Genomic DNA, 26446 nt, shown 5'->3' on the forward strand with positions numbered 1-26446 from the left:
CTGCTGCCATCTGTCACACGGCAACAACACGTAATGGAATGATGGTGACAGAGTTCTGCTTCTACTGCCATACCACCACCATCTGCCTCTGATGTCATGGGCCAACATAATAAAGTAGGAGGCATTATTTTTGGAGCAGTTGTAGTTCAGTAACGGCCAAAAGTATGCCAGCAATACAGGAAAAAGTATTAGTGTTTTGCATACTAAATAGGGAAGATAATGTGTATTCTTTTGACCAGTGTCTTTAACATATATGTGATTGCATTTATTAACTGTGACACAGCATTGCCGTGAGAGAAGATTCTCGTCTGCTTGTGGTTTCCCAGAGAAAGTGGGGAATACCTGAAAATCAGATGTATTTTTAAAAGCCAGGTGCTGCCGTGTCATTTGCACACAGTCCATCAGATTAAAGTTTCTGCTGCTAGAAAGAAATTGGGTGAAAGGGAAGAGTATCAGCTATTGCATGGAGCAGGGTTATTCTGCCATGATTGGTATGCATGCAGGTCTCTGTTGTGGACTTCTTCTAAAAATGCCTTTGTTTTTGCTTTTTTATGTCTTGCAGGATCCAGAAGTTATGGCTGCATTCCAAGATGTTGCCCAGAACCCAGCAAATATGTCCAAGTACCAGAACAATCCCAAGGTCATGAGTCTCATCACTAAATTGTCTGCTAAATTTGGCAGTAAACCATAAAATCCCTGGTTCATAAAAATAATTTTGGAGTGGGATGGATTGATTTGGCTAACCAGTGTTGCAATAAAACAAACCATTGTACCTCTGATCTTCTTGTGTTCTAAGGAGAACTGCTCTCTAGCCCCAAATGTTGACTTTATTCAGTGATTGGTGTACAGCACTCAAATTATATTCAGATGACCTAGTTTAAGCCATGCCTCCTTGTCCAAGAATTGCAACATTTTATGGCAACTATTAAATGCAGTTTAACATTCCTGTAAGAAATACTACAGGAGTGTAAGACAAAGGCCTCTCTTTTTTTTGTTTTCATTTTTTTGGGGGTTTTCTATCATTTCTTTTTTTTTTTCCATTAATTTTCCTCAGTGAACAAAAAGCAAGGAACTTAGATGAAGTCTGTCTTAATCTAGTTAGGACAGAAAAATTGGCCTACTCGCAAGTGGCAAAGGTGGGATAAATCTGAAGAATTAACTGGATAAAGGAATCGCCTGCAAATGCAAGTCCATATTGGTTTGGTTTTGTTTTGTTTTTTAATGAGTGACTGACTTTATATGGATATTAAAATGCTCAGAATAACCATGATAGTTAGTTACACACTGGAACTTCTGGCAGTACTGCAAATGTTAGATTTTTTTGATCACCACAATTGTGTAGCAAAGGTGCTGTCCTATCCTTTGCACAACCTGGCATGAAGTACGTATTGTGGAGGCCACAGAAGTTTTGTTACTTATTCAGATATTGTCCAGCATGTTTATGTAATGTTGAGTTTTTTGTTTTTTTTTTAATCAGTCTGGGTATGGGAGAGCAGCTTACTGTCTGTGCTTGTGCTCTTGTCCTTGCCCAGTCGGCAGGTCCTCATCTGGTAGCACTCGCCCTTCCTTGGGGCATGCTTGCCAGGTTTCATCTATTTGGAAACTTTAGGGAAGGAATCTGTTCCCATTGCTACCTCTGTCTCATTGAATGCAAGCCATCCAGAACATGTAAATACAGAGTTATAAATCCGTGGTGGGGAGAATTCCCAACAAAGTTGCAGCTCGGGGTTCTGAATTGGTTTGAGTCCTTACGTGCTTACAGATGAAATTTATTGGCCGAAGTCCTATGTCTGTGCAGAGATGATGACTTTTCCTTCAGTGCATACTGTAGTCTTCCGTCTTTTCTTTTAAAGAAAAAGAGAGAGGTGGGGAGAAAGGAGAGGAAGGAAGGTATTGTGATTTCATACTTCTGTGTTTTTGAGGCTTGGGGTACAGAGGAAAAGATGAGGTAACTAAAGCAGACAGAACGTTCTTCTAATGCTTATGAATTCTGAGCATGTGTATTCTTGAAGCTGTTTCTGTGCTGTTAATGATGTTCAATTGTCCACTGTAAGGACCAGTGTTGCCTCTGTTTGTCTTAGCTAAAACATCTTTCTGTGGAAAAACAGCTGTAATTATCGGTTCACTGCTTGAGTCTCAACATTCATTTGTTACTCTTTTGTAATTCTGTATCTTAAGCCATAACTGTTGTTACCATTTTTAATTAAATCTGGATTGGTGTAGGAATTTAAAACAAGAAAAACAAAGTAAATCCCCAAATGCTTTTTCTCATACTAATGACCCTGCAGAATAAAATGTGAATCTTTTTGCTGAAGAAATATAGTTCTGAATACTTCTAGTAGCCTTTCAAAATAAAGTATGGTTTTGGAAAATAAAACTGCTTGGATTTGCGTAACTTTCTGATAAAACCTATTCTGCTGAAGTTCAATGTGGGAATGCTTCAATTAAACTGTATATATACGACCTGTGATTTAAATTAGAACTAAGTGCTTAATAGTTTGTCTTCTTGACCAAGCAAATTCAAGCTATGATGGAGTGTTGCTTTGTGCCCGGCTTTTGATCGTGCTCTGATATCCTGTTCCCAAGAGGAGAGGCTTGAAGTAGGCCACCCCTCAGCATAGGCTCAAGCTCTACTTCTGCTTCATTGATGCTGTTGCATATATGCTCTGTGTGACTTAGTCTTTAATACAGATTAATTCCCTACGGTTTCCTCTTACTTCCTCTTGGCTGTTTGTATCTGTCTACCCACGGCTAGTTGAAAGTTGGGAGCTACCCCAGTAGAAATGGTCATTCATGTGTCCTGTCTGCTTGCTTACACATCAGTTATCCTTATTCAGAGCTAATTGATGCTAACAAAATGTTCTCCCAGTTCTTTTGGTTTTAGCTTTAGCAGCGTAGCTGAATTCTTTTGTCTGTTTGGGAGTGCACATCCCATGACTCGTTTATGTGGTCTTTGTTTTCTTTTCAGTGCTATCTGGTAAGATAGTTGAAGAGATCTCTGGACCTCATCTCAGTTTCCCCAGGATGCTGCATTGACACCTAAGCAGCTAAACTGCTTTGAACAGAAGTGCAAGTGCAAAAGTGTAACTGTACTGGAGAAGAGCAAAGATGAGGATAGTTCCTGTTCTGGGGTACAGGTAGCTATATGAGCAAGTAACTTTTCTGTTCAGCGCTTGCTCCAGTGTTTACTGGCAGCTCCTTCAGGTTAATTGCTCCATTGCAGCACAGAGAGGGATTGTGCTTATCAGTATAGCGGCAGTAATGAGCTTAGCTGACAACTTGACTTTGAGAACAGAATGTTTTTTAAAAATTGCTCTAATTTCACTGTTGGACTGTGAATAAAGGGCACTTGCCAAAGTAGCTTGGTTTTCCTTAATTTGGAAGATGATAATCAGATGGGTGGGAGCTGGACTTGTCTCAGTTTTGGACAAAACTGGGCTGAATGTGTCAATAAATGAGTATTAAAAAGCCATGTGAAGGTAAAACCACGTGGTGAAACAGATGGCATGGTTTGCTATTTGTAACAAGCTGGAGCTCCAGATAAACTGTCTTGAAACACCACTGCAATTTTCTTGTTACCTCACAGGACATGTGGAAGTAAACGGTGTCGCTATGAGAGCTTGTAGAAACTGCTGTCTGAACAGAATCCTTCATCCAGAGGGACAGGAGGTAAGGGCCTTAGCCAGGATGAGCTGGAGCCAGGTCAGCTTTGTGTACCTTCCTATGGGTTGTAGCATTCTCCTAATGGGAAGTGTTTGGAGCCTTCTGGAAATCCCACAGGACATCTAGGATGAGTGCAGTGATCTTGTGATTGTAGAGCAGGTGGATTTGTTGGATTAGTGCTAAGGCTGGAGAGTTGTTTCATCAGCTGCAGCCTAGTCTGAAAGTGGCTGGTGCCAGTGCAGAAGTGGATTGGTGTCCTCAAGCAGGAGAGTGATAAGGTAGGAATATGGTAGCAGGATGTCATTGTTCTGATGCTTAGAGAAAGATGTCTCATGAATCTCTTTCAGAGCTTTGCAGAGGTGAGCCTCGACCTTACGTTGTACAGTGTTTCTGCATACTGTAGAAACGTGATTCTGAATTAGCAAAGAGATGGAGTAAAAATAAAACTTGCACAAACAACTGTGCTGAGTATTACTGGTCAAGTCATGAGAGTTTCAGTAGAGTGATACAAGCAAATGCAAGTATGGGGGAAGCAGGAACAGTGTTAGTGTAATAAAGAAATAGATCTGGTCATGTGGTGACTGGCTGATTTGTGCTGCAAAGCAACAGAAATTTTCAGGTGTCTTCTGGGGTACAAATAGTTGATCACCTTGTGAATCAGAGCTTAGGTAAATCTCATTCTCCTGGTGTGGTCCTCACAAACAGGAACTTTGTGAGACAAAGCTTCCTTCATCCCCTCTGACTGGAGGTCCTATTGAATGTAAATACCAAGGACTGTCCTGTAAATCTGAGCCTTGATAACTAACCAAGTCAAGATGTTAACTTACAATTTTGCTAATTAAATGTGTTATTACTGTAACTGACCGATGTACAAATACGCTTTGGAAATGTATATTCTAGATGGATGGTCTCAGACAAGCTTGAGATCTGCTTGTCAATAAATAAATGTATTTGCAGAATGTGTTATGGCTCTTTGTTAAGTGGGTGGCGAAATTTGGCACTTTGTGATCACACACTTACGTACGTTAGCTTATTAAAAACATTAAACCAGCTTTTTGTAATGCACTAGCACTGTGGTGGCTACAAGAAGTCAGATTCTACTAGCTGTGGATAAATGTGAAAGATTACAGGACTTGGGGTAGCAGCTGACCGTGGAACTTCTTCCTGAAGGACAGCAATAGAAGCAGAGATGGTAAGTATAGCTTGTACAGAGCAAAAGCATTCAGAAAGAGAAGGTACTGTGTGTGAGCTGTGAAATAAACAACAAGGAAGTGAAATCTAAATCAGTTAATGGGAAAGGGCATTCCATCATTAAAACCTTCAGTTTCCTAAACCTAATGTTCTTACTTAAGAGGGCAAGAGTCTTTAGAAATTAGTTTGCATTTTGTAGTCACAAAGTAAAGTATCATAGCAAGAGATCAGACTAGTCACCTTAAAACCACTGCAGCGCTTAATAAAATTACTTTTTAAAATAGGATGAAGGAACAAAGTTATTAGAAAGCTACCAGAATTACAAGGCGTTACATTGAGAATAAACTGGCTACTGCTAATTGCACTGCCTTTTATTAGAGAAAGTGTGCTGAAGGTCAGCCACCGATCTGTAATTCCCATCTGAAAAAGAAAAGTTAATGGTTTCTAAGGAAAAATGGACGCAACTGTTCATTTAAAACAAAACAAAGCTCTTCGTTTTGTTATCCTGAAATAGGGAAAAGTACTTGAGGAAAAAGTAGGTTTTCAAAGCCATTTTGTAATGCATGGTATTTTTTTCTTCAGTCTCTTGGACGAAAATTTCTCAAACTAGAAGAAGTGAAAATCCAAACTGGAATGAATTCTGAGCCTCCTCGGGAGGACAAAAGCAGAAGATCACAGAAACGTGCATCAGAACAGATGGTAGATACTTACAAGTGCCTGGGAAAGCAAGTAAACATCAAGGTAACAAAGCTTGTGTTTGACAGTTCATTAGTCTATGGAAAACTAAAACTGGCTAAGGATTATTTGATCAACTAGGGCTGTTAAAGTAGCATGAGAGGAGATAAATTACTTGCATTTGCCATTACTAAGCTGAAAAACATTTCAACTTCTTTGCTGTCGCTGGGCCTAAACAAGGTGTGTAGGGAAAACTCAATGGTATTCCAGAGGCTCAGTCAAAGTCTGTTTAGTTTCTTAACAGGCAAAATGCATGCATGTATGCACTTAAGAAATGGGCTTTTAATATGTTTATGATCGCAATGCTTTCTTCTGGAGTAAGTTGGTGTCCAGCTGATCTTAAGTATGAACTCGCCAAGTTTGTATGATCGAACACTGTGCTGTTCAATGAATTCAAACTGTTAATCTGTTGCTGCTTTAATCTGTGATGCCCTGAAAGTATGGTCCTAAGTTTTGCAACAGATTTGGAAAATACTTCTGAAAATGGTAATTACATCTCTTCACGTTTCCAATCTCAAGTGAATTTCTGAGCAGAAAAAAAGATGTACAATTCTCTTTTTTTTTTTTTCTATAAATTACTATTTACGCAAGGATATACACAGGTACATACACAAGGAGTGTAGCAGGGTAAAATAAGTTTGAGTTCAGTATTTGTCCTTCATTTGCTAACGTAAGACAGTGCAGAGGCAGTAAATTTGACTCTCGAGTCATTAAGTGTCCTCATTCTACATACTGAATTAGAAACTGAATGTGGGCAGGTAAGAGAAATTCTGCCAGTGGATGTTATTAAATTGTCCTGAGATCCTTTAACTTCTTGTACGACTGTGTACAGAATTGAAATCATGCAATTTAGCTCACGTAAGTAGATTGTGCTCGTATTTGCAGTTGCTTTTCTTGGGCAGCTTCACTAGGTCAGCACAGCTAGGTGCAGAATCACAAAGAATAATGGTCATGCAAGTTTATGTCTGGGGTGAGTCTTTTCTAAAAGTGCAGGGGATGCTCTGAAAGCAATGCGTTCTGCTTTATTATGTTAGTCCCCAAGATCAGGTGGATTTTGGTGGAATGGCAGCAGAAGCTGAACCTTGCCACTGGTGTTCCCTTACGTTTTGTTGCCCCCCTGACAGATGGCAGCAGAGAGGAAGTCTGACCAAACAGTATATGTCATGGAAGTGCACAAAGGTGTGTCACTGAATTCCTCCATGCAGGAAAAATGGCACCCACTGACATTCACTGATGCTTGCTGAACAGTTGTGGAGACCAACCAGTGGATGTGAGCACAGTGAGGTAGCGGGCAGTGTGCGTTTCTGCAGTGGCGACAGCAATGTGAAAGACAAGCCATGTTTTGGGCAGCCGTGCATAGTTGTCACACCAAGAAATGAAGAACATTACAGTTGGCTCATCAGTGTGAATCAGCAGATTACAATCAGGGAGCTGTGTATGGAGCTGAATGTCGGCTTCAGCGTGTCGGCAAGGTGGTGGCAGTGTTGGAATATCGCAATGCTTGTGCTGGGTGTTCCACATATACTCACGTGGGAACAGAAGGAGCGTGGTATACAAGTTTGCTAGGACCTGTTCTACCAACACGAGGCTGAAGGTGACAATTTTCTGTATTGCATCATTACTGGCGGTGAGATGTGGTGTCACTGCTGTGAGCTGGAGTCAAAATGGCACTCCATGGAGTGCCAGCATTGAAATTCCCTAACAAAGAACAAGTTGAAGATGGGTTGGAAGGAAACAAGTTCGTTGGATAAAGTGATGTGTGCTGTCTTTGGGGACAGGAAGGGATGATTCTTCCGGATTTCCTGGAGCGCAGACAAACCATTAACTCTGCTTCAGCTTAACGCTGACTAAGCTGAAGGCTTTTGTCCCACCGCACTTACCCAGGAGCAGAGGCCGACCCGCTCCTCGCCACAGCCTCCTCTCAGGTCACTGTAGAGCGGTGAAACCTCCCCTGAGCCGCCTCTTCTCCAGACGGAGCGACCGCCTCTCCCTCAGCCGCTCGCCACCAGCCTTGTGCTGAGGCGCGGCCCCACGCATGCGCGCAGCTCCCAGAAGGGCCGGGCTGGGGCGGCGCTACGTGACGGCGCGGAGGTGCGCGGCAGGGCGGGCGCAATGGCGCGCGTGGGGGCGACGGTCGATAAGCTGGAGCTCCGCGCCACCGCCGCCTCGCAGCCGGAGCCCACCAGAGCCGCGGCCATGTCTTCCGTCGTCTCCTATGAGAGCCTGGTGCACGCCGTGTCCGGCGCCGTGGTGAGCGGGCGGGGCGGGGAGGGGCAGCTGTGAGTCGGGTTATGCGAGCCGATGTAGTGGGTTTGGAGCGAGCTGCTGCAGCGCTGCGTTTGGGTTACTGCGGGGCAGTCCGGAGATGGGCTGGAGCGATTGCTGGGCTGCTCGGCAGGGCGGGGGGTCTGATTTGAGGCGTTCAGGTGAGTTGTGGATGGATGAAAGGCACTGGGTGTTATGGAACAATAAAAGCTGATTATATATTGGCCTGCCGCAGAAAGCAAAATATAACTTTTAAGGTCTCTGTAGCACAAATAAACACAGGAACGTTCTCTGGTCTTCAGAGCGTTTTAGGTGTGCGGCTTCAGGAATCTGAAGCAATGGAGGGGGGTTCCTTCCCGTTCTGAGAATGGGAACCCCCTCACACGAGCTCACCGCTGGAATACTGTATGCTTTCCCTTGGTTTGCACAGAACACAGCAGTGCTTCCCTGTCAGCCTCACACGTGTGTGTACAGACCGGGACAAATAGGCTGTGCTCCTCATCCCAGCTTCTGATGCGAACCAGAACCATAAATCCATGTATAAACATAAAGCCTGGTAGCGTGGCACCTCAGCACCCTGCTGGCAGTAGGCTGATAGCAATTCCCTCTTGTGTTTCACACTGCTTACACCTGAGCTGCAGCGATCTTGTGAAGGAAGGCAGAACTTCTTAGACCTGTTGCACTTCTTTACCTTTGTGGGTTCCACACATACTAATATTCATATGCAGGTTAAGGCCCCAGAGCAAGACCTTTTTCCGAAAATGAGCTGGCTTATTTTATTTCCCCTTTGTCCAAACCATGTTATGCTGGAAACCTTGCCTTTTGTTTTTATTTTGTTACAATAAATATGTATTTATCCACCTGTAGATTTGTTTGCTGTAGTAATGCATGAATGTTGTCATGATCTCTTATGAAGGCGCACTGTCTCAACTTTTGCTTAAATCACTATAAGGCTGATGAGGAATGGGGCTGTTCAGCCTGGAGAAGGGAAGGCTATGAGGTGACCTCATAGTGGCCTTTCAGTATCTAAAGGGGAGGTACAGGAAAGAAGGGGACTGACTCTGTAACAGAGTCTGTGGTGATAGGACAAGGGAAATGGTTTCAAACTTAAAGAGGAGAGAATTTAGGTTGGTTATAAGGAAGAAGTCCTGGTTGTCCAGAGAGATGGTGGATGCCTTGTCCCTGGAGACAGCCAAGGTCAGGCTGGAGGGGTTCTGTGCACCTTGATGGAACTGTAGGTGTCCCTGTTCATTGCAGGGACAGTGGATGACCTTTAGAAGTCCCTTCCAACTTGAAGGATCCTATGATTCTATAAAAATGCAACCTATGAACTGTGCTGAAGTGATGAATCACAGCAACACGTCTGATCGCAACATCATCACTTTTGTTTTCTTCCAGTTCGACGAAAGTCCATTTATCCTCTGGACTCCCAGATCAAGTTGGAGACTAATTAAATTAATAGTACTGTGAGCAGCAAACTGCAGACTTTAACTGAATTATAGAAGTGTTTTTTTAATCTCTGCATATAGCTGTAAAGTAACCTTGTTCCAAAAGCTATGGGAATATCAGCTTTATACAGTTATTATGGCAGTAATTAAGCTGCTCTGAATATTGACTGTCAACACTTTTTTTTTTTTTTTTTTTACATCTGAAAACCAGCAGACTGCAGGCTTCGGTCACGCAGACCTTTCCTTGGCAGTGAAGTCACCTCGGGCTGCTTATTCTGGCTGCTTACGACCACCCCCTGGTTCCTGCCAGCTGCTGGCAGCACTGCGGCGATGCTGACTGGGGAGCTGAGAGTGGCCTAGTGGGAAAAGTTCTGCTTTGGTCAGATATGCTCCCTCGCCTTCTGCATCGCCATGTAGCCGCACGAATAGTTACCCCCCCAGAATGGAGGTGATAGGGGAGCACTGCTTACCACCGGCTGGAATTGCTTTAAGCCAGTTCGTACCTGTTCTGGTGATTGTTCAATGATAGCTTGACTTGAATTGGCAAAGCGCTGAGCTTCAGCATTGACTGAAAGGTGGTGGGAAAGCAGAGAGTGAAATGTCCCCCTTTCAGCAGCACAGGGCTGTAGGCTGCACTGCACGTACCTTCACACAGCAGTGACAGTTACTTTCTCCTGCTGGTGTTGTGATTCAGAGCCTGAGAGCAGTTTTGTTGCTGAGGAAAGGGCTGGTTCCGCTCATCTCTGCCTCTCCCTTCTTTCCTGTTGCCGCTATGTGATACTTCTGGCACTCTTCTGATTGCACCATTGAGTTATTCCATTTACAAGCCCAGCAAAAAAGTAATGCTGCTTCTTTCAGCTTCTTCTCATCAGTTTATCTATAGGAGAGGGAGGGGGTATGAATTATCTTTCGTTGGCTGTAATCTGTTAATCAGCTGAGCTAGCTCATGGGTTTCTCTTGAGCCATAGCTTCTTGTATGCATTAAGCCGGTTTTAAGAAGCCTGTACCTTGTGCCCACCTATTTGTCCCGTTGGCTTTTACCCAGACCTTTCACAACTGTTTCCCCAGTTCCGTTTTCTTAATTGAGTGTGAATGTTAACGTTGCTGTGGGAAGGATTGCCCTGAGAGTGGGATTCAGGCTAAATCTTGCTTTGGGGTAAATTGAACATGTACCAAGTGCCCCTGCTGGTTAAGCTGAGCAGCTGGGTGCTGGGAATGAGGGTAGGCAGGAGCAGGGGAAGGCTCCTAGTGCTGCTGGACCATGCCCTGCAACCTTCCCACACTCGTTAGTAGCTGTATGGCTACTAATAAAATAGTCTGGTGGCTTTAGCAGCCATTTAATGTTAACAGTCTATGGAAATATTAAATACAAGTTTACACCAAGCCACATTCCTTTTGAGTTAGATATTTTCTCAAAAGCTGTACGATATTAATGCAGATGTACTTGGTAGGTAGGGATTAATTATCTAAATTGGGATTTAGTATAGTGCTAGATGAAGTCCTGAAAAGAATATACATCTATATAAATATATACGTCCAGAACAGGTACATATATATATGATGAGCGAGAGTTTGTCTTTTGTGTTTTTATATTCTTTATTTTTATTTCTTTAAGAACAGTGGTCCTGTAGAACAGCAATTGCTTGTAATTCTTTCCTCTTTGCCAGAAATAGGAGATATTGGCTAGTAAGAGTTAGGGAAAGTTAGTGGTATGTTTCTCTCCTAACGCACATTTTGTCTGCTCACATACTTTGATAGTTTTCTCTTTGGACAAAATGCTTTGAATAGTTTTAGCTTTAGCTCGATCTAATAATCTGTAAGTTAAAAAAAACGTCATTTGTAAGCATGGAAGCAAAACCCATTCCATCTGTAATGTTCTTACGCATGGAATTTGTCCCTTCTTCAAACTTTTTGCACCAGTTTCTGGGTGAGAAGCAAAAGGGTATCAGAGAGTTTGTCAGGTATCTGTACAAGGAACTGATATGCTATGTACCCAATTTATTTATCTATTTATTTATTTTCAGGGCAGTGTGACTGCAATGACTGTATTTTTTCCTTTGGATACAGCTAGGCTTAGACTTCAGGGTAAGTGTCAAACTCAGTTTTCTTTATACAGTGGCATTTGTGTTTTCTTGCCATGGAAGTTTGTAAGGGTTGTTGCAGGGGGAACTGTCTTGCATGAAGAAGAACCTCACTTGTGCAATGTCTTTCAATTGCTAACACCATGTTTCCAGCTGAAGGTAATTCTCCCTTGAGAAAGTATTGGGCAACCTTTTAATTAGCTGGAAAGACTGTGATCTGTGGCCAGATTTGGCTTCTAAATGGGTGTCTTACACTGAAAAGAAAGAGATGTGACATGACACAGGATTACATGCGTGGTGTTGGTGTTTTTGGCTGCTGAGAACACTTGGCACCGCAGGGCATGTTGTGAAAAATGAGCCTGGAATTCTTTCTGGGAAAGGTATAAAGGGAAAAGTCAGGGGTAGAACTGGGAGCAGGAACGTCTGATGTTTACACAAATTCCATCTGGGCATAAGCTCTGTTCCAATGCTCTCTCCTCATCAAAAAAGTCACAGAATTAGCAAACGCCGTAGCGCTGTGATTGGGGTGCTGCAGAAGCATGAGCCAGCTGGTCAGAAATGGGTGGTGGTGAAGTGAACACCGTGCTGCTCTTGGGCAGATTTCCACCCGGGAAAAGGCAGTGTGGTTGGTAACTGCAGACACACTGGTGCCCAAAAGAAGCTGGTTGCTGGGGAAGGATGGAAGTGCCAGGTAGCCTTACCCAGCAGGCGAGAGTCAGGAGATGCTTTCTGGAATTTCTGCAGAAACAGGCTGTGTGTCCCGTACAAGGAAGAAGAAGAAATACGCTGTTTGGGGATGTGTTGAGAACGGGAAAGATAAGGAGCTGAAAGTGAGTCCTGACCATCAGCATAACCTAAAAATGTGATTCTTCTGTTTCCCAGTTGATGAGAAGCGGAAGTCTAAGACAACACCAGCGGTCTTATTGGAGATCATCAAAGAAGAAGGCCTGTGAGTAGATCCTGATTTTCCCTTTGCCCTTATGTAAGCAAGCTCTAAAACATGGTTTGAATTTGCTTTTAAAGTGAAAGAGTCAGCCCGAATCTGTGTGAACACAGATTTCTACTTTGAAGGGAAATGTCCCTATGTCTAAGTGAGATGAATGGCAGAAGCTGCATTTTTTTCACCTTCAGTTAATTGGATTAACTTTCTTGGGTATGTTATGCAATTGAGCTGTTTAGCCATGTCCGTGAGCGAGGGGGCTGTGCTGCTTCAGAAATGAAGGTACGGTTGCACACAAACCTGCATGTACCTGATAAACCAGCTTTGTCTGCCCCAATTCTTGGGTGTGTCCATTTCTCCTAGCACAGATGAAACTCTTGGACAGCTGAGCCTCTTTGTGCAAGAGAATTGAGACACATTTACCAGCTGGAAGTTTCTTCTGGTAAGCAAAGTGAAAGGAGACAAGTGATTCTTTGTGCTAGTGAGATTCAAGGCCCGTGGAAAAGAACGTCACTTTCAGCAATGCTGTACTTCAGTTTGTGCCTGTAGTCTGTGCTTGAAAGCAGCTGTGCACGTGTCCTTGTCACAACTGATTTCCTGAGCAAATCCCTGGAACTCGAAGGTGGGCGAGGGGTTCCAGAACACCAGCTTAGCTTGGCCAACAACTCTTTGATGGCTTTGAAACTGAGCAGTTGGCAGTTGTGTGCATCAGAAGCGTTTCCTCCAGAGAACCTGGCTGAGCAGTGCACGAACTGTAGTGGTTTTAATGAAGTCTGAAATCACACAGAAAGAGCCTTAAACCAAACCAGCTGACCGAAGAAAACCTCACAGAGTTTTGGTGAGATGTGAGGTCACAAGCACAGGTGTGAGGTCATAAGCACTTTGTTGACCATAGCTTTTATCTGTCTTGTCTCATAGTACATTTTGAGAATGCTTTCCTCCTCTGGATGTAATGTAACGTTGATTCAGCTTTTCATCTGTGATCGTATAGTTAAGTTTAAGCAGATAATGTCTTTTTCTCACTTACCTGGCTGATTTGCTCTAAATTTTACTGCAAGGCATTTATTAGAACTTCCTCCCACCTTGAACTCAAGAGTTCAATTTGGTTTGTGTCCAATAATGAGAAAGACATGCCTGGTTATTATTGTTTGTAGTATATGATGTTGCATCCCTGGGGCCTTCAACATGTCAAATGAACCTGCCCAGATGAATATTGTGCTGATCCTTACCTTTTTCTCTTTCCACTAGGCTTGCACCATATCGAGGGTGGTTCCCTGTGATCTCCAGCCTTTGCTGCTCCAATTTTGTTTACTTTTATACCTTTAATAGTCTCAAAACTCTCTGGGTCAAAGGTCAGCATTCATCCACTGGCAAAGACTTGGTTCTTGGGGTTGTTGCAGGTAAGGGAATGTACTGAAAATATACCTCTGATGAAACTGAGATTTTTAACTATTTAATGTTTTCCTTTATCAAGTCCACCAGAGGTCTCACTCCTTGCCTATCTCCGTATAGCAGCCTGCTTTGTTGTAAAGCTCTGATGGTTCCTGTTGGGAATGCTAGCAGAAAGCACTGTGCTGTTGTGGTCTTGTATTCTGTTTGTGCATAGTCCATTGTTTAGTATGTGCATTTGATATCGGGGCATCGTCATTTAAGATATTGAAGAGAAGTAGCAGGGAGAGAGAATTGTTTTTTTCGAAGGAAAGGCAGATGACAATTCCATGGTATTTTGAGTTAGGATGTTAGAGTTGTTGAAGTAAGGATTTGGATGCCAGTTCTTAGACTTCTTTCTGGGTCATCTGAAAGGGACAGGAAGCTCCTGTGTATATGCAAGGGTGGTGAGAACCATGTGTTCTTTTTCCTCCCTTCCTCTCATATGAATGCTCAGCAGCTTCTTTGAAGGAGTGACTCCTTTGTGCAAATCCAGTGTGGTAAAATTACTACTGTATGTCTGTGTCTGGTGGTATTATTCTGCGGGATCAGTGGCTCCTGTGACCACACTGAAAGGACTGTGATTTGGGGGGTGTGGGGGGAAGGTAATTTGTAGAGTTGGCTGTATCAGTGGGTAAGTTCTGATCTAACAGCATTCTAGATCAGAGGCTGCAGGAATCACGGTAATAGCTTGTCATTTAAATGACTAGGTTGTGTTCAACATCAATAATGAGTATCTCTGTGGAATAATGTCTGGTGTCAACTGAAGAATTCCACTTCAGGTGTTTGCTAATTCTCTTCACCAGTCTCTCGCTCCTCTTGCTGGTAGCAAATACAGACTGAACAAACACCAAAAACAAATAGAAAATACAACACCAAAACCCAAAGAAACAACAAAAAATCCATGCTATTGTCTTTCCTATTTGGACAATAGTGTTTGGATCTTCTTTAACAGAGTCAACTGAAAAATAACAAGTAGATTGTCCTGTAACATGTTGGGCTCTAACTCGTTAACTCCACAGTGTAATCACACTGACTTTGATTAGAGGTGATTAATGTGACTTTGCTGCTGCTTGATATTGTGATCTGTGGCACGAAGTTGAGTTGGAGGCCAGGAACAAGCAGAGTATCCTAGAGGTCTGCACTGAGTTATGTCCTGGTTAATATAATCTTAATTAATGGTCTGGATGATGAGGCAGAAATGGGCTGGCAAGAAGCTTGTGCAGTGTAACAGGGGGTGATGCAAAGTCCTGTACCAGGGAAGGAACAACTCCATGCTCCAGTTCAAGCTGGCGTTTGTCTGGGAGGAAAGCAGCTTTGTGATGATGGGTCCTTTGTGGTGGACAGAAAGTTGAATGTGAGCCAGCAGTGTGCCCCTGCTGCTAAGAAGAGTTAATGTTATCCCCGGCTGCATTAGGCAATGGCTTGTTAGCATGGAGAAAATGTGATTGCCTTTCTTCAGCGTTGGTGAACCATGACCGGGGGTGCTGGGCACAGTTCAGGACTTGCTGATACAAGTTACACAGACGTACTTGTGAGAGTCCAGGGAAGAATCAAGATGCTGATGAAGGGAGGAGAGCACCTCTCCTTTGAGGAGAGGCTGCAGGCTGGACTGTTTGAGGAGGAGAAGGAAAGGGGCCAGCACACAAGCAATTGCTGCTTTTTGTGATGCAGAAACATTTGTAAGAAAGCAAGACCAGGAGCTCATTTCTACGTGGTTAGTTCAGAAGTAACTGTGTTGTTCATGGCTGAGCTGGGAAGAGCTGTACCAGGTGATTGCAGAAGTAATGTTACTTAATCCTCCTTGTTATTGCAAGGTACAGTTCTAAACTACCTCTCTGTTGCAACCCGATGCAGCTGTGTCTATTTCTCCACCCCTGTACCTATTTCTGATTTTCAGCTTTCCTGCTGTACTGTTGTGTTTGGGTTTCTCTGCGATCCCTTATTGCACTGCTTTTAAGAATCCTGTATCTTGCACCTCGAGTGTGCTTGCCTTGTCCAAAAGGCTGAGTATTCCTGTTCTCATTTATGTGGCAATGTAGGGACTCTTTGCTGGTAAGCAACACTCACACATTTATCTGTCTTGATGTCTCCTGATAAAAGAATCCTACCTTTACCCCTTCCTGCTTTCTTTCTGAAATGAGACAAGCAGCGTGCCCTACCCGCATCATGGTGTGAAGTAGGATGTGTGTAAATAGAGTGCTTGGTGTTCCAGAGTGATGTGCAATGCAGCAAAGTAATAATTTCACTTGAAATTCCTTTAACGTGTTTTTATTTGGTTTGTTGTCTTTCATTTTGGAGAAGAGAAGCAGAATTATCTTCCACTGTTAATCTGTTGCATATCCAACTCACGGCACGTCTGATGAGGGTTACCTTTGGAATTGTCTGGTTCTCACTGATTTTCCTTGTCTTGTGTTTGCATTAGGGGTTGTGAACGTACTCCTGACCACTCCTCTTTGGGTAGTGAACACACGGCTGAAGCTGCAAGGAGCAAAATTTAGAAATGAAGACATTGTGCCGACCAATTATAAAGGCATCATAGGTGAGCATCTGTTGTCCTCTAACAAGGAGGAGCTCCTTCAGTGAAATCCCACAGCAAGGACCCTGAAGACAAAAGACTCTTGTTTGTATAACAGATCTCCTTGTGGAATCTCTGTACTCCCCTATCACTCTGCAGTCATGCAGTTTGACGGGAACCTGGGCTGTGCCACCTCCGATGGTAACTGAGAGTTTGTGGTCTGCGCACACGTAACCCCAAGGCTTTCTGCAAAGGCACACGACATCTTATCCAAATCCTGGAGGAGCAGTGAGCCCAGCAGTGTGCTGGCTGGGATGTCTGCCTTTGGACGGACCACCTGCAAATTTACATTTTTCTCACTGTAATCTCTAACCCACCCTCGCCTCCAGGCTGCTTTGCTCTGTAAGAAAAGAAGAAGGTCATTTTGAAGAGGGTCTAAAAACTAATGTTGATTCTGAGCTTGAACTGAAAAGATGAAGGCACCTGCATGGCTGGCAAGCTTTACTCATGCTAAGAGTGGTGTGAGGAAGAACCTCCTCTGTCACTGTTTTTCCATTAACATCACATTTAGAATAGAGGGTAAAAAATTACACAGAGATGAGTGTTGAGGACTTGTATAAAAGCAGAGCATCATAAGTACAACTTCACTCTTCTTCTACAACCAGAATGTTGTGCTCATAACCATAACGGCTTTTTTCTACCTTATTTCTCAGATGCCTTCCATCAGATCATACGGGATGAAGGAGCCTTAGCTTTATGGAACGGTACTTTCCCCTCCTTGCTGCTGGTCTTCAATCCTGCCATACAGTTCATGTTTTATGAAGGCTTTAAAAGAAAGCTTTTAAAAAAGCAAACACAAGTAAGTATGTTTTGAGACCGGGTGATGGGCGTTCTCTTTTAAGAGAGAGGTTCTTAGGAGAAATGTATGTTTGGTTCCGTTTCTTGTTTTGGTGGTGTGGAAGATCTTTGTCTTCATTTTTTTCTTTCTTTCCCTGTTGTTGGGTTTTAAAGTCGGTGTATTTTTTTATGAAGGCATGTGATTGTGATGCCAAGCGGGCTCTGAATTTTTCCCATTCCTAAGGAAGCTGTTACTGTGACAAATTCCTCTTTCTGTAAAAATAAAGCTGCACCACTTGTCCACATCTGTTTACATTTGCTTGCCACCCTTGGTCTGCATTATTGCATTTAAATTCTAATCTACCTGTTTGAGAAACGGGTAGTTTTACATACCCTGTTATCCTTCCTCAAGTAAATTTAATATGTTGGTTGCCCGTATTTCTGATTGGACCCAACCTGCTTTTATAATTTGGAGAATGTTCTGATATGGACACCTACTAATTTTCAGTCATAAATTCACACAGATGTGAGCTTTCATACCTACACTTATTTCAGTGTACTTGGTGAATCCTGGAACATGACGGGTTTTGGAGGTGAGGATGGACTTCCATCAGGTGTAATTAAGGACTGAGGGATGGAGATTTTTAGCCTCAGTTGTCAGGACTATAATTCTGCCTGTCGGCATAGCGGTTCTCTCAGGATTAAAGAATCACGTTATAGCAGACATTCAGTCCATCACTGTTGTTGTAGAAGGCAACACATCACCTTGCCTCAAGAGCGTGTTGTGGATGTATTAGTTTGTATGTTCTGAAGCTTGAACTGGTTGTGAATTGAGGGCATGCTTAATGCTACTTTAAGTTTGATTCAGCTGTATGGCTGTATCTTCATGTCGTTTCTGTAAGCTAGCTGAAGGGTACAGGTGAGAAATGCAAAAGCTTGTCAGTAGGTAGGAATTACAAATGAACTCCCCTTGTGGGGAAGCTGCTTGGTTGCACTGTGTTTTGACTCTTAAAGGTGAGATAACCTCAAGCTTCATTATACTTCTTTTATTCCAGAGGTGCTTAGAGAACCAAGAAGCAGGTAAGAATACCCAACTGCCAAAGATAGGCAGGTAACTGGCTGATGGGGTGCTTTGTGTTCTTTCTGTATTGAACAGCTCACATCTTTGGATGCTTTTGTCATGGGTGCAGTAGCCAAAGCTGTTGCCACCACCCTCACTTATCCTTTGCAGACGGTGCAGTCCATCCTGCGGGTGAGTACTCTTCTTGTTTCTGGGTAACTGATCATTTGCAAGAACATGTCTTCTTTCTGAAGCCATACCGATGGGTTCTGATGGAACTTGGCATTGCTATTGCAAATTGCTTCAAGAGCTATCAGGATTGACAACGTAATGCATCGGTATTGTGTCCCACAGAAGCTGGTACCCCATGCAGCTTATAGGCACTGCAAAGTTGTAGCTTTACTTCTTTGGCTATAAACAGAAAATGTGTCAAGTGGGAAACTAAAATTAAATCCTCTAAGCCCGGTTTGTTTCCAGATGACCTCAAGCTTTAAAATCTCTTTTATGTTTTTATTTAATTTTAGAACTGCTACACATTTATATTTTCACTGTGTGGTTATTGCTAACCCTCATAAGATATTGGGTGAATGTTATGTCTCCCCAGCTTTTCTCAGCTTCTGTTCCTTCCCACTTCTATACACATTCCTGTGTACATAATGGCATCCATGTAGAAATTAAGTTTTGATTAAAGTCATTTCTTCTGAAACTTTCTCAACTTGTGATTATCAGTAGAGCCAGTGCATTCATTTGCTGTCTTATCATGTTTAAAGAGACTGGACACATCTCAGGAGTTAGGTTAATAATACAGGCTTTTATTATTTAAATGATAGATTTAAAAGAAAATGACATTTAAGCAAACGTACCTTTATTTGGGTTCATTGCAGAATGGTCTGTTTTTAATTTGTAGTGCCTTTTCTGCTGGCGTGAATGAGAAATGTCAGAAAGTCAGAGTGCTCTGTTTTAGCTTTAGCACTGCACAGTGCTACAGTTTTCCTGGGTCTGTGCCAGCAGAACAGCTTTAGCCCTCATTCCTTTCCATGGTTGCGGCAGAAATAGCTGCAGTTTTGTGACTCTCACTTCCATGTTTCGTTTGTCTCCCCCTGGCTTCTTGAACGAAGTCCTTCTGTCTCTTGGTGGCAGTGTCATTCTTTAAAATGAGGGCAGCTCTGGTAAGTTGTGCTGATGGTTTGATGACAAACCAACTGCTGCCTCCTGCTTGCTCTAGCCTAAGGCAGCCAGTTTTTTGCTGGCTTGCCTGGGCAGCGAGGAGTCACCTTTATGGTAAAGCACAGCCTTGCTGTTGGTGTCCCAGTGCTGATGTGTGCTTCTCACAGAGGCCCGTGGTAGAAAAAGGTGCCCTATGTGCTGTTACTTCATGGCAGCCCATTCTTTCCCTGTGATGCAAGGAATACTTCCGCATGAAAGTTAAGTTCTGTCCTCAAAGTTGAATTATGGGGCTTTTTCTTCTAAAAATCTTCAACTTTTAGAAACTTACTGCTCTCTCTTAGTTATCAGGGCTTCTTGTAGTGAGCTCTCTCCACCTTTGCTTCCCTCTTCCTGGCACAGCGCTCTTCCTTGTTCCCATGAAATGAGCAGTTACCTGTGTCATTGATAGTGCTGAGCAGCTTCCAGCCTTGCCTGTTGGTAGGTCTGTCTCCCTTTCAGTCATTAAAAATACATGGCACTGTTGTTACTGATTATGCAAGGAAGCTGCTTCTTCAGCACCTTTGTCAGTAAACAGTGGATAAATTAAGTTCCCACTGGAGAAACAGCAATGCTGTTGGTGTGCACAGCATTCCAGTGTGCAGACGTTCTCTTTAAAACTCATGCCTCATTTCCTGAGTTAGAGAATGCTCTTCCCTTTGGGAGATGTTTAACTTTTATTCCTTGGAAAAGCTCTGTTTGCAGTGCATCAAACAGAGCAGTGTGATGGTAGAGAAGAGATGAGAAGGAAACTCCCAATCCTGGTGGTGTTCAGAAACCTCTGAGTAACATGGGCTGTGTCTGGCACGGTAGCTTGAACCTAGTTAGTATTTGAAAATTGATGGAGGCTTCTGATTCTTTGACAGTAACACTTAACCTTGGTTTCTCAGGATCAAATGGGTTAGTTGCTGATGACAAGTCATTGCTTGTGAGATCCTCTTCACCTAAATAGTTTCCAATACTGTTCTGTTGCTGCTGTTTCTCAAGGCACATAGCAAAGAGACTTGTGTAAATCCCACATGTTCTTGCAAGCTCAGTTTTTGAGATCCTAAAAAATTTTCTCCTGTAGAAGAATTGAAAGACAGCAAACATGGCCATGTGTAATGGCTTCTTGGAATTTGTCTTAAAACCAAAATATTTTGTTCTATCACTGAACGTGTGAAGTTGAGTAACTTCAGCTTTGGCTTCACGCCTTCGCTGACTGCTTTTAAAGCCTAGAGCATTCAAAAAGAGCTGTAGGATAGACTCTTCAGGCTTTCTTACCACATATTGGGTTCTCAGCTGATTAACGCGGGGAGCTACTGCACTAAAATGCTGGTGCTTCCTTTTCTTTTCAGTTTGGACGCCACAGATTGAACCCAGAAAACCGAACACTGGGCAGTCTTAAAAATGTTCTCTACCTTCTTCGAGAGAGAGTGAGGTGAGACTTCTTTGTTTGTTTTTCTACTATGGCATAAAATGTTTAAATATTACTAATGTTGATGGTATTGCTGGATGTGACTCTTGTTTCCTTTTGCCTGTCCACCACAGCCCGAACTTGCCATTTGAATCAGCCTGATTTTTGTTGTTTTTTTAGTCATACTATAGTGTAGAAATTCACAAAACTGAATTCTCCTTAAAGTCTCTGCAGCAGCTGGTCTATGGGAAACCTATTGATTCACTTCTGGCTTTAAAAAGAAGCAAGTTCCTTGCCCAAAATACTTAACTTGTAGACTCTTCTGTGAAATGCTTTTAATCATAACAGTCAGTTAAGAGATCAAGAATGAATTGAAGATCCTTAATGTTGTCATTAACTTGTAATAATTCTTCTTCTTCTTCTTCTTCTTAGGCGTTTTGGATTAATGGGACTCTACAAAGGCCTTGAAGCAAAGCTCCTGCAGACAGTCCTTACTGCTGCTCTTATGTTTCTAGTATATGAGAAACTGACTGCAGCAACCTTCAGAGTCATGGGATTAAAGCATTCGCGCGCACATTGAGAAAGGAACCTATGCCAAAGGTTATGGGCTCTAGAAAAATGTATTCTGTTTTTGAGACTGCACTTGGGTAGTAACGGGTCCACATTTGCTCTTCTTTAGCCATCTCCATTCCTTGGAGAAGTTCGAAATGCACTCTGTAGGAAGTGTTGCCACAACTTTGGGAATAGCTCATTCCCTGCTCTTCTGTGGACTCACTGTGTTAAGAAATGAAGCAGAGACCTTATTCAGACACTTGAAATGAAATTCTTACTGCTTTGTGAATTGGCAGACAGTCGCGGTGAGAATGATTCCCTCACTGTGCTGAACTTTCTGGTTTTCCTTTGAATTACCCTTAACTACTCTCCCTGTCTTTACCTTCTGTCAACGGCCGGTTTCATGTTATTCTCCTCACACTGTGTTTATGTCACTCAATAATGTGGATCATTAAAACAATTCAGAAAGATCAAGATTTTGACACGGTTTTCTTTTAACATCACATGCATGTTTGCAGCACAGAATGACGAGGTGTTCTCCCAGAAACCTGGTGTTGATGTTTCTCAGCTGCTACTGTGAATGTTAGCAGTGAGTAGGCACAGTGCCTTCCACAACCCACAGGCAAATATTCAGTGCAGACACTGGGTAGAAAAGGGGAGAGTATCCTCCTGCTTTTACGAGGTGAGTGCCTCAAGAAAGTGACTCCCTACACAGAAACAGATACAATTCTGTATTTTCAGGTTCCTTGTGGAGAATGTGCATTCGTGTTCTCATGCAGACGGGGAGCAATAGCCTGTGCTTCATCAGTGGCATGCCTTCCCAAAAATGGGGTATAGTTGTCTGGGAAGATCTGTGGAAAAACACTTTCTTGACCAGAAGGCCAAAGGGTCATAACTGTTATCCCAGCTAATGTGAGCATGTTCTTTATGCAGTGTTTTGTTTAGTCATCCTCGGCCATAAAATACATGTAAGTACTGCTGTCTGTCATGAAGTCTGCAGCAGGATTCTACAGTCTTATAGTTGAAGTATTGAGAAAGTCTACAATAGCTTAACGCCAGTGAAGTCTGGGAGAAGTAACTGCTAACAAGGTTTGTTGAACTGTGAAATGGCGTCTTCCCCTTTCTCCCTCCCCTCTCCCCTCCAATTTGAATCAGTTCTGCATATGAAATGAGAATGTCTTTCTGCAGAAGTATTGCCTTCTTTTGCACAGGAATAAATTGGGCTTTAGGTTCAAAATGTATTGGGAGTATCAGTGTAAAACTCTGCTTCATGCTCTGTTTGGTTCTTTTCAGCCCAAATGGCATTTGCATGTGACATCAAGAGGAATGAGTAAGCACAATGAGCTGGAGTTATACTCTGCTAAATGGCAGGAATTTTCCTGAGATGATGGTAGACCTCACTGGTGGTAAAGAAGCAGTCACGCTTCTGAGAATTGCAGTGAAAATGTTCTGTTGACTGAAATGAGGGATCACACAGAAAGACAATTTGATGTGTCTTGCTATTTTTAATAAGAAATTCTCTGTTGTCAGAATGGCTCTTGGTAAACCACTTTGGGTCTGGAAGGATCTGTGACGTTCTTGCTCAGAATAATTGCAAGTGAGCTGGAAGGCTGCTGGCTTTACGTAAATGCCAAATGCTTCTGATACCACTTCAGCTGAAATCTGTGGCTACTGCAAGCTCTAACTCAGTGTCTCGCAGGCTTTTCGATCTGTGTTGACATTGCAGGTGTTTGTGCTGAAAGCCTCAAGACTGAGATTGCTGCTACCACTGCACTGCATTTCTCCTGTGTGCCCGGGAGCTAGCTGCGTGTTCCAGCCAGAAACTGCATCCTTTCACTTCTAGAGAACATAAAGTGTTTTCATCTCAAAATGAAAACCGGTCTTTTTAAAAATATTGTTATTTAAAAATACTATTACCGGTCTTTTTAAAAATACTGTTATGAAGGGAAGGGTTGCTTTGAAGGACAGCAGCAAAATCTGAGCCAAGTTCCCTCATGGGTAACCGTTCTTTCTTTGGCTCAGTGTAGGGGATCTAAATGGAATCCCTGTCTCGTCCCTTCTGTAGCTCACCCCACGCCTTGACCAAAGTGAAGAGACATCTGTGGCAGCTTAGTTTGCTAAGAGAGCAGCTACTCGGACACCTTGATGTTAGGGGTGCTTTTTGCTTCTATTTACATCTTTGAACCTGCCTCATTGCTGCATTGATTGTTTGCCTGTATAAATAATAGCAGAACTGTATTTAATGCAGTGGTTGCAATCCAGAAGGACCAATGACCTGCTAGTTCTTACAAGTTTGTTTTTGTTTTTTGTACTGAATGTTGATTCTGAGGGTACAGATTGAGAGCTGCTGAGGTATAATGTATACTCTTTTTTTTTTTTTTTTTTAATCAATATGATTTAAAGCAGAGTTAGAGGGGGAGACAGTATATCTAAAACAGTCATTCTCTTAGAATTCTTTAACCCCCCAAAGGCTGAATTGTGCATCTCCAAAGGCCGTAGCAGATTCTGGGCAGGCCGCCCTTTGCCTACCAAACCCCCTGTTGCTTGCAGCTGCTGTGTCCTAGCAGATGCCTCTCACCTTTAGGGCACACTCCAACAGGGCAGGCTGCAAAGACCATATCAAAGTGAGCTTCTATGGTATGGAGGGTGTCAGGTCAAATTGCTAATCAAATAAAGCTGTGCACGTCCATATTGCCTGCACCGGGCTGCTCAGCCCCCCAGCTGTACACCCAGGTATTGCAGCAGGAGGAGGAGAGCAGTATTTGGGGCCCTGGCAGCAGTGAGAGCCTTCACTTCTACAATCACTGAAAAATGCAGCGTGTATCTTTCTGGAGTGGGTTGGATAGGGATGCTTTCTTGCAGGATGCCACATTACTTCGTGCTTTTCATTTGCAGCATAGCTTGTCCCATTTGGCTGCATTCTTTTTTACTTCCTGCAGGAAGTAATGTGTGTGTGTCCAGGCTTTTCCCTTGGGGTTTGGCTGCGAAAACAGCATTAAGGTCTTCAGGAAATCTCCCAGAAGTGATGAGATTCAGGTGGTAATCTGAAGTAGCATAAAGGCATCCTGATTTGCAGGAGGGAACCACGTTTGTCTGAGCTCTCCCAGTGATCCTCTTAGGCCGGAGAGCTGCAGTCGTCAGCACCCCTTACCCGGCTGCCCTCCCTGTGGGTGCTGCTTTTATTCTTAGCAGCAGCTAATCTCTTCTGTGCGCTCACATCCAGATATGGAGCACTTGATTTATTTTTGTTTGTTTTATTTTTATTTTTATTTTCCTTCCAATGAGATTTATGTGGAATTAAACAAATGCTGAGCACTTTGGCAGGCTTTCCCTGTGGCTTCCTTGCTGAGAACTGTCGCTTTAAAATCCTTGGTGTGGCCTTGCAGATCTTAGTGTGGGGTTGATAGGTGATCTCAGTCTGTCTGGGTATATTACAGTTGTGGTGGGGCCCCATTACATGCTCCCTTGTCTCAGCTCAGTGGTGGGACATTGAGAGGCACGGAGTTGTCCTTTTGTACAGGAAATCTTGTCCATGCCCTTGTTTTGGAGAGTCTGTCCTTTCCGAGTCCTTGAGGAGCAGTGGTGATTTGCTGATGTGAAGCTGTTACGAAGTGCTGCCTTTCGTGAATGCTGATGGGAGAAAACTAATTTGATGGATTTTTCTCATCATCTTTCCCTGTGCACGTGCCCATGCAGTCCTAAGCCTCAGAGCCATCCCTCGCATATAAAACTCTTCCTCTCTTTGCAATCATTTATCCTAGATTTCTCTAGATCAGTTACCCAGAAACAAGAAGAGTACTCACCCGCAGGATGGACTGCACCATCTGCAAAGGATAAGTGAGGGTGGTGGCAACGGCTTTGGCTACTGCACCCATGACAAAAGCATCCAAAGATGTGAGCTGTTCAATACAGAAAGGACACAAAGCACCCCATCAGCCAGTTACCTGCATATCTTTGGCAGTTGGGTATTCTTACCTGCTTCTTGGTTCTCTAAGCACCTCTGGAATAAAAGAAGTATAATGAAGCTTGAGGTTATCTCACCTTTAAGAGTCAAAACACAGTGCAACCAAGCAGCTTCCCCACAAGGGGAGTTCATTTGTAATTCCCACCTACTCACAAGCTTTTGCATTTCTCACCTGCACCCCCCAGCTAGCTTACAGAAACAATGTGGTTACAGCCTATTTCAGGGGAAGAAAGTGTGAAAGCTCACATCTGTGTGAATTTATTGCTGAAAATTAGTAGGTGTCCATACCAGAGCATTCTCCAAATTATAAAGGTAGGTTGGGTCCAATCAGAAATACGGGCAACCAATGTATTTAATTCACTTGCGGAAGCATCAGCATCTTGATTCTTCCCTGGACTCTCACAAGTACGTCCATGTAACTTGTACCAGCAAGTCCTGAACTGTGCCCAGCACCCCCGCTCATGGTTCACCAACGCTGAAGAAAGGCAATCACATTTTCTCCGTGCTAACAAGCCGTTGCCTAATGCAGCCAGGGATAACATTAACTCTTCTTAGCAGCAGGGGTACACTGCTGGAACATGCACACTTAGACACCAAGGAATAACTCTTATCCTTTCTGAGAATCTGAGTTGTCGGTCTAATATAAAAGTTTACACCCTGGTAAAGAGCTGCTTACATCTCCAAGGATAAAAAGAAATGCTGAATGTAACTGCAGTGATGGCGAGCAGAGTAGTGCTAAGAAATACTCCAAGTTTTTAAAACAATAAAGAAGTTACTCCTTCAGCGCAAAAGCAAACAACTGGAATAAGGAATAATGGACGTGTCTGGATTCCCATGTGAAGTTTGAAGGTGGAAAACTAGTTACTGGATTACATATATTCCACAAATGAGTTTTTTCCTAACAACAGCACCTGAGGCATGAGATAGGCGGGTGAGAGGCAGCTCTAACAAATGCCTTGCGGTTAAGTTTGGAGCAAATCAGTCAGGTAAGTGAGAAAAAGGCACTGCCTGCTTCAACTTAACGAAATGGGTCACAGATAAAATGCTGAGTCGGTGTGCCTACCCTAACAATTCAGTGTTATCTCATTTTTATCACGTTGACTGTAACACCCCAGCAACCGTCCCGCATCCACAGCCTGTGCTGTAGCACATCCAAAATGGACAG

At 43.1% G+C, this 26446-nt stretch overlaps 2 protein-coding genes and 1 long non-coding RNA gene across 6 annotated transcripts in view; 2 read left to right on the plus strand and 1 right to left on the minus strand.

Moving 5' to 3' along the window:
• Positions 1-2377, plus strand: part of ST13P5 (suppression of tumorigenicity 13 (colon carcinoma) (Hsp70 interacting protein) pseudogene 5) — a 19818-nt gene extending 17441 nt beyond the window's left edge. For both annotated transcript variants that reach the window (NM_001030757.2, XM_046938880.1), the window contains exon 12: positions 563-2377. In NM_001030757.2, the coding sequence (NP_001025928.2) occupies positions 563-691 (129 nt within the window). In that variant the 3' untranslated portion in view covers positions 692-2377. The remainder of the gene's footprint in view (positions 1-562) is intronic.
• Positions 1691-21791, plus strand: SLC25A17 (solute carrier family 25 member 17). Of its 3 annotated transcripts, XM_040669099.2 has the most exons (11): positions 1691-3669; positions 4733-4855; positions 5437-5595; positions 11327-11387; positions 12266-12332; positions 13572-13723; positions 16177-16293; positions 16983-17128; positions 18263-18358; positions 20707-20789; positions 21198-21791. In XM_040669099.2, the coding sequence occupies exons 2-11, from the start codon at positions 4853-4855 to the stop codon at positions 21343-21345; spliced, it is 1032 nt and encodes a 343-aa protein (XP_040525033.1). In that variant the 5' UTR covers positions 1691-3669; positions 4733-4852; the 3' UTR covers positions 21346-21791. The 3 variants fall into 3 exon arrangements, with proteins under 3 accessions (XP_040525033.1, XP_416242.2, XP_046763748.1); XM_416242.8 differs by lacking the exons at positions 1691-3669; positions 4733-4855; positions 5437-5595 and adding an exon at positions 7669-7839; XM_046907792.1 differs by lacking the exons at positions 1691-3669; positions 4733-4855; positions 5437-5595 and adding an exon at positions 7907-8015.
• On the minus strand, positions 21671-25324 carry LOC101749282. The gene is made up of 2 exons (XR_005848922.2): positions 25121-25324; positions 21671-24947 (listed from the first exon to the last, which is right to left on the minus strand). It is a non-coding gene; the product is annotated as an uncharacterized LOC101749282 (long non-coding RNA).
• Positions 25325-26446: the final 1122 nt, after the last annotated feature.

This window comes from Gallus gallus, chromosome 1 (genome assembly GCF_016699485.2).
Source record: "Gallus gallus isolate bGalGal1 chromosome 1, bGalGal1.mat.broiler.GRCg7b, whole genome shotgun sequence".
Lineage (NCBI taxonomy): Eukaryota > Metazoa > Chordata > Aves > Galliformes > Phasianidae > Gallus > Gallus gallus.

Excerpts from the sequence above, each read along its gene's own strand:
- SLC25A17 (XM_040669099.2), top strand. Across the intron at positions 13,724-16,176 it reads GGTTCTTGGGGTTGTTGCAG|GGGTTGTGAACGTACTCCTG; the intron begins GTAAGGGAATGT and ends TGTTTGCATTAG. Across the intron at positions 16,294-16,982 it reads CAATTATAAAGGCATCATAG|ATGCCTTCCATCAGATCATA; the intron begins GTGAGCATCTGT and ends CTTATTTCTCAG.